This window comes from Phalaenopsis equestris, unplaced genomic scaffold (genome assembly GCF_001263595.1).
Source record: "Phalaenopsis equestris unplaced genomic scaffold, ASM126359v1 Scaffold000232, whole genome shotgun sequence".
Classification (NCBI taxonomy): domain Eukaryota; kingdom Viridiplantae; phylum Streptophyta; class Magnoliopsida; order Asparagales; family Orchidaceae; genus Phalaenopsis; species Phalaenopsis equestris.
The window spans coordinates 77,558-87,600 of NW_018164674.1; the positions used below are offsets into that span (position 1 = coordinate 77,558).

The following is a 10,043-nucleotide window of genomic DNA, read 5'->3' on the forward strand; positions in this document are numbered from 1 at the left end:
ACCGTAAAATAACCTATATTTATAGATAAAGTGGTATGAATGTTACAATTACAAATTTTCCCTCTACTCATCAGCTCTGAGGGGTTACTTTGGTAAATTACATGGAAAATACAATAAAATATCAAATAGGATCGTCCGAATGAAACTAAATCTGGCGATCGTTTAGCCTAGTCAATTGATAATGATGCCAATACTCAACCAGTTGTTTCGGGGTGGACCGACCGCCTAGCCTGCCTTTGATTGACTTTTAGACCTTGGGGTTGCCAACCGATCGGATGGTTCTATGTATGACCGATTGGATGGTTCTTCACCGACCATCCACTCTTTTTGCATCATCATATTTTCCTGAGAGCCACTTTATTGTTAGCCAATCTCTTGATCTTCGAAAGACCGTCCTTTGTGTGGAACGTTGAATTGCTTTGAGAATCATGTCATCATATTTTTTGTATACAGTGTTGATATGACTTCTATTCAAGTCATTAAAGATATGTATACTAGAGTTGTTACTTGTGTGTGTATAGAAGGAAGATTGAACAAATATTTTCCAAAATTTAGTTGGAATACATTTGGGATCAGCTTTAAGCTCATATCTTTTTTGCTTTAGTTATGAATACTCTTACTAGACATTTGCAGGATGATGCACCTTGAAGTATGCTTTTTGTTGATGATATCCTTCTTGTGGACAAGACTAAAGAAAGAGTTCAAGAAAAACTTGAGTTTTGGAAGCTTACTTTGAAATTTAAAGGCTTTCGTTTAAGTAGAACTAAAACTAAATACATGAAATGTAATTTTAGTAGTAGTAGCTCTAGTGGCATAGTTGTAACTATGGGTGATCAACTCATTAAAAGGTGTGAATTTTTAGATATCTCAGGTCTATTATTCAAAGTGATGGTGATATAGATGGGGATGATATTAAATTCAAGTTTGTTGGCTGAAGTGGAGAAATGTATCGAGCCTATTGTGTGATAGAAAAGTACTACTTAGACTGAAAGGAAAATTTTATATGGTTATGAGACTTGCAATGCATAGGGTTGGCCTTTAAAAGAAAAGCATAAAACCAAGTGTTGTCGAGATGAGAATGCTTAGGTGGATGAGTGTCTTTACACTTGGAAACAAAATGTGAAATCAATATATCTGTGATAGGGTTGGTGTAGTTCCATTGGCAGACTAAATTAGAGGGAGTCACTTTAGATGGTTTGGTCACAATAAATGTCGACCATTTGATGATCTAGATTGGCGGACTAAATTAGAGGGAGCCACTTTAGATGGTTTGGTCACAATAAATGTCGACCATTTGATGATCTAGTTAGGAGAGTTGATGTTTTAATTTCGACTTATATTAAGAAAGACAGAGGTAGACATAGAAAGCTTTGGGCATATTGTATAAAAAATGATCTTAATTTATTAGAATTAAATGAAAATATGACAATCAATAGGACGCAATGGAGAAAAATGATTTATGTAGCCAACCCCACTGAGTGGGATAAAAGCTTGTTGTTGTTGTTGTTAATGTATATTATACTAGTTGATTTCTGCCAGGATTATGCAAAATACATGATAAATTACTAATTTTGAGTAAATTTTATCAAGATTACTTAAGATATAAAAATGCTGAAGTGTCATATCAATTATAAATTATTAGAAACAGCCTATCTAAATTATCTTCACGCAGCAGTAAAGATTAACATACAATTTAGCTAATTCATTGAGTTTAAAATTCTAAGAAATCATAATGAATATAGTGCTAACTGCTAATGTACTCACCATAGGACTGACTTTTTTTTTTTTTATTCTGCTTTAATAAAAATGCAGAAATAATTACTGTAGTTACTTAACTTCACATGTAGCAGTGACAAGTAAGGACAACCGCTCTGTTTTTTTTTTTTTCCATTAGTTTTTTTTTTCATGAAGGCGAATGGAAACATATTTGCCTTCTTTTGAGAATCAAATTATTGGAATAGCTATGCCTAAAAACAAAAGTACTTTTATATTTGATTCAAGTATAACTAAATGACAGTTTGGGAGCACTTTTAATTTTTGTTTTTAATTTTTAATTTTTGTTTTGTTTTGTTTACCTTTTACTTGAAATAAAACATGTTTGGTATGTTATAAAATAGTTAAATGTTTTTAAAAATACTCAAAAATTATATTTAGGTATTTTGTGTGTTTTTAAATACATGTTTTTGAAAAAAAAAATAAAAGCATGCAAAAATGCACTGAACACATGTTTTTAAAATAAAAATAAAACAAATACAAATAACAAAATATAAAATTGATCCCAAACAAACCCTTATTTACTGCAATAAGAAGAGCATGAGAATCCTGTTATGCCAAGCTATACAGAGAAAACAAAAAAGAAAGAGATCATGGAAGAATTTATCAAAGAGTAGAATTCGTGAAAATTACACGTTTAAGGAAGTCTCTTCCGTTGGAGTCTGTATAAAATGTCTTATTTGTGACCATGTTGGCTGTTAACCGAGTGATAACCTCCTTTCCCACGCCATCATCAGTTGGGATTGGACCAATCTTCACATACAAAAGCTAAACAGAATTAAAAACTAGAAGAAGATAATTACACTAAATATCAACCATAATAAGAATAATATATGTAACTATCGAAAAATAACTTACAGTAAACTCAAATTCAGCACTTTCCCGGTCCTTGTATACTCTTGTGACCTGTTTAAAGTCAAAAAATAATAAGATTTATAAGCATGATTTTTTACAGGAACATGAATCAATCAGGAATAAGTATGAAATATTTCCTTGTTAAAATCGCAGTGTCGACTATCAATGTAGTATAATCTAGTCAAGTAAGTTAACACTTATTCTGCAAAAAGTACTAGTATGCATAAAATTTATCTCCTCTTTTCATATTTTTCATGTATATAACATAAAAGGTTACGAACTAATGAAAAGTAACTTAATCAGCAGTTAAATAATTACAATAATAAAAATTGATTACTTAAACAAATGAACACATTTGGTCTTAAATTCTTGATCTATTCTTTGATTAAATATGTAAATCCACAACTTAAGAAATAACCACACACTTGACTCAAGTCCCAAAAAAAAGTAATGCAGTGCCATCATCTAGTAGACCAACCTTCAAAAATCTCAAATGGTGCATCTTTCTGCTAAATTTTCGGAGAATCGAGCATTATATGACAAAAAGTCATCCTACTCAACAAAATGAGTACAACTTAAGCAACTACAAAGAAATGCCAGACGAATAGTAAAAAAGACAACAAAATTAGAATTTAAATGATGACATAGGAAAGCCAATGTTATCAAAGTGCAAAGAGCAATGCGATGTGCAAGACTTTAATTTTGCTTAAAAGCATAAAGCTAAATGACATTTTTATTAACCAATATGCTAATAGGTTTTACAAAATTATTAATTTATAAATGCATTAATTAATAATTATATAATATAAACTATAATTTAAAAGTGGATATAAAAAAAATACAGTACAATAAATAACTTGAAGGTGAATAATGAGTAAATCTGTAAATTAAAACTTCAAATAATTTCTAAGTATTTGCTGTAATAATTTGAAACTTAAAAAGTATAAAAAATATATTTCTATAAATTAATATCCGCACTTTGAAGCACGCCACAACGAAGTGAAAATGGCCTCACGTGCTTTGCTTTGCTTTGCTCGTGAAGCACGAAGTATGCTTCTACATAAAAAAAAAATTGCATGAACTCTAATTTACAACGCCTTGAAACCTGGCAAACCTTGGTTAGCGATAATTTTTTTCTTACTCCTACAGTTCTTGGAAAACACGGTTTGAAACCTCTTCCCAACCGAGTGTCGATATTGAAAGTCTCCCATCAAAATCATTAAGTTACTCCAAAAAAATTGGTTATTGAAATCCTCAATAATAGGAAGCCGAGAGTCCAGCATATTACAAAAATCAGGACAAATGTTGCTGCACGAAATTAAGGAGCTGAAATGGGGGCATACTTTAAAGGCTCTGATTTCAAGGTAAGTTTTAGAATTGGTCTCAACTTTTGCATGCAAGCGTGATTTAAAGTAAAAACTGCAACCATTTTGTTTAAAGGTAGAATATGTTTATTTGTATGCCCTTCGTGAATCTATATGTTTGATTTCCTCAATTTGGAGTAAGCATTGAAACAATCATGAGTAATTGAGCCAAAAATTTTGCAGAAAGAATAACAGGAAAATATGCCTAAAATTTCTACCTTCATTGAATAGCACAAGAGTAAACAATCCACACTTCCTTTTCCAGAGGAATAGTATTATCCATTTTAGTCATAACTATATGCATAGATGATTAAAAGAATCGAGTAACAGCAGCATCTATTTGCAAGGGCTCACAAAAAATAAAAAATAAAAAATAAAATAAAATAAAAGAATAAAAAACCCCAGAGATTAAAAGATAAGATCGATTGAAATAGTACAGATGAAGTTGAGAAAAAGTAACACAAAAGGGAAAGATAAATGATAACAATCGTCCTAGTTTATTGAAATGGGTAGTCCTTCTAGGTTTTCTTGGGGAAAATGTCATTTCAAAACTTGATCTTGCTCGCACAAGAGTATCAACACTTCTTCCTTGGTAGATACAGCAAGCATATAAAGAAAGTGTGGGTATAGTGCTATTGAAAAAGGTTTAAACATATACAATGGTGAAGTGAATGAAACAATTTGCAGAGGCGCAAGAATAACGGAAAAGGCTGAGTAATGTGAGCCATTGTTAAGCTAAAGTAGATTAATGCAGCTATGAAGAGTAATCAATAAAAACAAGGTCCATTAAGAAGACGTAAAAAATTAAGGCAAGCAATGCTTTAAAAATGCAGTGACACAAGAAGCTTTGGTTCTTATTTCAAAGTGTACATGAACATGCAACAATGTGAACATGTAACATGGATAGTGAGCAAAATAGATTTAAGACCTCATAAATATTAAATATACATAAATGAAGACTAATGATCCATAGAGGAGGCCATATATAGTTGGGATAAGGCTAATGATAATGATCGTGATGATTATGTTTTGAAATTAGAATCAAAATTTAGTGGAAAAATGGATAAAAATGCTGCTTCCATAAAACCTGCGTAGAATGAGTGTGCAGATACTAGTCGAAGAAGACATAGGGGATGAGGGAGAACTTGGGTTGCAACAGGAACTAATGTCCTAGTGCGTATCGTCACGTGAAAGAAGAAGAAGCCGGAAGAGGAAGTGTGTGGCTCTGTTCAGAGGAAGGAGATCCGAAGTCGGGGAAGCCTCATGTGTGTCGATTGAAATATATAAGGCGAGTTAAATATTTTAATTAAGTTATTTAATAAATTTTATGAAAATATATGTGTGAGTGTGAGTTTATTTAATTAATGTTCATAGAAAGTTTAATTGAGTCAGCATCGAAGCTCTTAAGTCACAAATTAGAGGGAGAAAAAGTGATGCGAACTTCTTGCACGGGTGAACAGGAAAAATCACAAGCGTGAAGTGGAGAGCCAAAGCTCTAATTTGTGTGGCCGAAGATAAAAGTGAGTTAGAGTTTTATGATGTTAATTATTTGAATTGAAATAATTGTTTACTTATTAAATACTAATAATAGGTTTAACTTAATCAAATATTAAAGTTAGAAGATTAGAGGCTAAGGGGCCGTTTGGGGTGGATTAAAGTCGCGGGTGGCATTTTCAAAACGCCGCCATTATGTTTGGTAATTACGTCCCTGATGCGTTTCACGAACCGTTGTGTTTGGATTGTTAATAAAAGGGACCAAGGAACTATCACGCGTCCCGCGTTCGTCGCTCGCGTTTTACCCCGTTGCCCTCGCGTCCTCTCTGCTCCTCGATCCGAGCCCTAGATCTTCCAGGATTTTCGACTTCGATGATTTCGCAAAGGTGCACGCCATTCTCCTCGCTGCCACCAGCATCCCATCAGCTCTCCACCGGCAACTCTTTCACCATTAAACAGTGCGAGAGAGGACTCCAGCGGCACCTTCTCCTCTAGTTTTAGAATCTGATTGCTCTTAACCTTTGGGGAAACAAGCTTCAAAATGCAGATAGAGTTACCAGGAGATCACAAAAAGCAAAAAACTTAAGTACTTTATGGTTGAACGATAACCCTGTTCTGCAGAATTAGTAATTTTGCTGGCTATATCCATTTTTTCTCTCATTTGTATTATTTTCTTCATAACCTTAGGTAGTATTCCATGCTTTTAGCAAACCGCTCCTGCTTTTGTTGTCTTAAAGTTCAATTTGGAGCCATTTTCTTATAAATTCCCTTTAGCTTTCTCAGTTATTGAGAAATCATTATGAAATTAGTGTTTGGAAACACGGGTTACTGAAAAGAAAAGGAAAATAAGCCTTTTAACATCTAACCTGAATCCATGACATGCATTGCAGCATTTTTTTTTTCTTTCGTATTTAATTGATTTTCGACATCTACAGTAGCTAGAGGAAAATTTCTTCAGCTGTACTGGTCATTTTTTATTTATTGGTTCTTTAGTAATTCTTACATGGACAACTAACTGTCAAAATTGTGACTTTAGTGGCAGTTTTGTTGCAAATGCAATTCACGAAGGCATCTCTAGTCTTGAAATTTATAATTCGTGCTTCACTAATAATTCTTCAAAGTGGGCATTGTGATTTTGTCAAGACATTATAGAAGTGGATAATCCTATATCTAATTTGGAGACTGCTAGCCAGTTTATCTAGAAAAGGGACAGAAATATCATTTATCCAGAAACAACTGCAAATCAGCTATTTTTTAAATGCACAAACCAAACAGACCGCCAACTTATCCAGATCAGCTGCTGATCAACAACTTATCAGGATAAGCTGCTAATCTGAATAAGCTGGATAAGGTGCACTACCCCAAACAGACCCTAAATCAAATAGAATTGTAAAGGAGAAAGAGGAATCTTGTGCACAAGGAAGCAAACCAAACTATTAAGGCAAGGATTTATACACTTATTTATATTTTTGTTTTTACTCATATTTTATTAGATAGATTTTAAATTTTCATGAGTAGAATTAGGGGAATTTTTTATTCAAAAGCTATTTGAAAAAAAATATTTAAATAAACTACATATATTTAATTTTTTTCTAGGTGGGACTCTTATAATTATATACATAGTTAACTGAACTAGGTGATATTATAGAAAGTGAAGTGAATGAATAAATATTTACAAAAGTTTTTTAAGACAAAGGTGAGCAATTATTTACTTGTATGTAATGAAGTAAGGTTTTATTAAATGAATACTTGCATTACTAATAATACTTTCTTTAATAGTCAGAGACATTATAAATTAAACAATTACCGAAATGAATGAAGTGAAAACTGAAAAGGGAAAGTGATGGTTTTAATGATCTTAAATATAAGTAATTAAAAAAAAAATATATAAAAGCATATGTCAATCAGGAATACGCCAGTATGGTACTGATATCATATGGTACTGATATGGGATGCAACTCGTCCATGATAAATGAAATAGAAATGGTTAATGTGTAGTTTCGGTTGCAAATTTTTTAGGGTACCTATGCATAAAATTTTAAGGATACATTATAAAATGACAGTAATCCCGATATGACTTCTTAAAAAAAGATGAAAAAGATAAATACTTAACTTGAAATGAGAATGATTAAATTTAAAATGAATGCTTATAGTTTCAATAAATACTAAACTCTTTAATATTAATTAAAAATTAAAAAGTTGCCAGAGGAGTGGAGGAAGAGTATTTTAGTCCCCACTTTTAAAAATAAAAGGGATGCACAAAAGTGTGCAAATTATAGAGGAATTAAGTTGATGAGTCATACTTTAAAATTATGGGAGAGGGTAATTGAACATAAGTTATGACGTATTACAAAGATTTCTCATAATCAATTTGCATTTATGCTAGGCAGGTCTACCATTGAAGCTATACATTTATTGAGAGGTTTGATGGAGAAGTTCAGAGATAATAAGGAGGATCTACATTTGATTTTTACATTTGATTTTTATTGATTTAGAAGCTTAATATAAGGTTCCAAGAGATATCCTTTGGAGAGTTCTCGAGAAGAAAGGTTTTGATTTGACTTATATTTAAGTCATTAAAGATATGTATATTAGAGCTGTTACTTGTGTTCGAACTGAAGAGGATTGACCAAATATTTTCCTATTTCTGTTGCATCACATCAGGGATCGGCTTTAAGCTCGTACCTTTTTGCTTTAGCTATGGATGATCTTACCGGACATTTACAGGAGGATAAACCTTGATGTATGTTTTTTGCTGATGATATCCTTCTCATGGATAAGATAAAAGAAAAAGCCCAATAAAGCTTGAATTATGGATATCTACATGGGAGTATGCATGTTGACCTTGCTTTCAGGTCGAGATGTATTTTTCCCCTCCTTAGTAGCCTAGGATCTAGTCGTAGGACCTTTCTGTCGACTACTCCTAGAAAACCAGTGAAGGAACCCTCCCCGTTAGCAATTCTGGACTTTTCCTCGCTCGACTTGACGTTCCATGTGGTAGTTTTGACCGCTATTGCCTAGCAGGTAAGACTACTCCGAAAGAACTCAGGGAGCACTCCTATAGAACTGACAGCCTTAGGATTGACTCTAATCGTTGATTTGGCGCAGCTGCGCGCTCCACCGGCCTGTTTAATCGAATTCGAACCAAAATTTTGATACAATTCGGACTGCGACGCGTTTTGGTCCCAATCGTCGAAAAGGTTGCCCGGACGACTCTGGATGACGAAACGGACTGCGCCAACGCGTTCGGAACGTCGATTTTGCTTAAGGACGTTCGCTTCATTGCGACGGCGCGTCTTGGGGAAAATACCTATTTAAGTGTTAATTATAATAATAAATAATATTTTATTATTATTATTATAATTAATAACTTATATCAAAGTCCTTAACCTAACTTCATTTCTCTCCTTCTCCCGTTAAACCCTCGGGGTTTGCCTCTTGCCGGAGCCTTAGCTCGCCCCGCCTTCCTCCGTCTCGTTCGTGAGCCGGTTGACGCCTCTTGCGCACGCGTCTGTGAGACCCATCCCCTGCGGCAAATCCTTATCTCTTTTCTCATGATGTCGCGGCCTCTCGAGCTGCAAACCCCCCATGCGCGATCTCTTATCCCTGCTCCTCTCTGCGACGATTGTCGCCCTTCTTCCCACTTCCCTCGCCTCTGGTCTGCGGAGAGTGAGTTTAAGCGAGCTCCTCTTCTCCCTGATAGATATATTTACCCCATTTGGGGAGACCCAAAGAAGAGGCCGAAAATCTTTCTAAGGGAGAAAACTCTGCTCTTTTCCTTTCTCACTCACTTCTTTGATCTTCTGGTGCTTGAATTGATGTCCTCTTGTTGTTGGAGTAATTGAAATTGAGGAGTGCGTTTAGAGTTCTTGTGTTACTTTCTTTTTGCTTCAAAGAGGTACCTTTTCCCCTTTTGCGCCTTGCTCTGTTTTTCGGTTTTGCTCTATGCCGAGTTTCTGTTAGCTTGGTACAATGGATAATGTGGCATTTTAACTTAATGTTGCACTTATATTTTTGAAAGGCATGTTACTCCAACATCTAGAGATGGAAGTATGAGCATGTTCTAGGGATTGGATTTGATTACTTGCTTAAGATGATAGGAATATAACATGATATAAGTTTTTCCTCTTTCCTCTACTTGCTTGAGATGAAATTATGACATATTTCTATTACTGCAAATGAGGAGGTTGAAGCATGGCTTTGAGACAATGTTAGCTCCTCTTGCAAGCATGTTAGGATATGTATCATGAAGCTCTTCATTTATTCTTATCTAGCATGAGACATTGGAAGGTTTATTTGGTCTTTCACGCATGTGGGGGCTCGGTTTTGGCTCCCTGTGGCTTTTCCTGGCTCGAAATGCATGTTATAAAAAAAAATTATTTAATTTCGAAAGCCCTGTAGCTTTCTTGGACTCTGTCTTAGCTTTGAGTGGCTCGGTTTTAGCCTCTATTGGGGTTTGGTTTTGCCTGATCCAGTCCTTGGTTTCTTTTTTTCTTTTTGCATACTTGTAAAACTTATTTTGGCATGGGATCTGTATGTTGTTGGCCACTCTCCAAG

At 34.2% G+C, this 10,043-nt stretch overlaps 1 protein-coding gene across 1 annotated transcript in view; it reads right to left on the reverse strand.

Annotated features, from left to right (window-relative positions):
• LOC110023803 (alpha-mannosidase-like) overlaps positions 1–10,043 on the reverse strand; it is a 92,796-nt gene that overhangs the window by 13,951 nt on the left and 68,802 nt on the right. Inside the window, exons 21-22 of the mRNA XM_020723396.1 lie at positions 2,632–2,679; positions 2,407–2,526 (exon numbers count right to left, since the gene is read on the reverse strand). Of these exons, the coding sequence (XP_020579055.1) occupies positions 2,407–2,526; positions 2,632–2,679 (168 nt within the window). The remainder of the gene's footprint in view (positions 1–2,406; positions 2,527–2,631; positions 2,680–10,043) is intronic.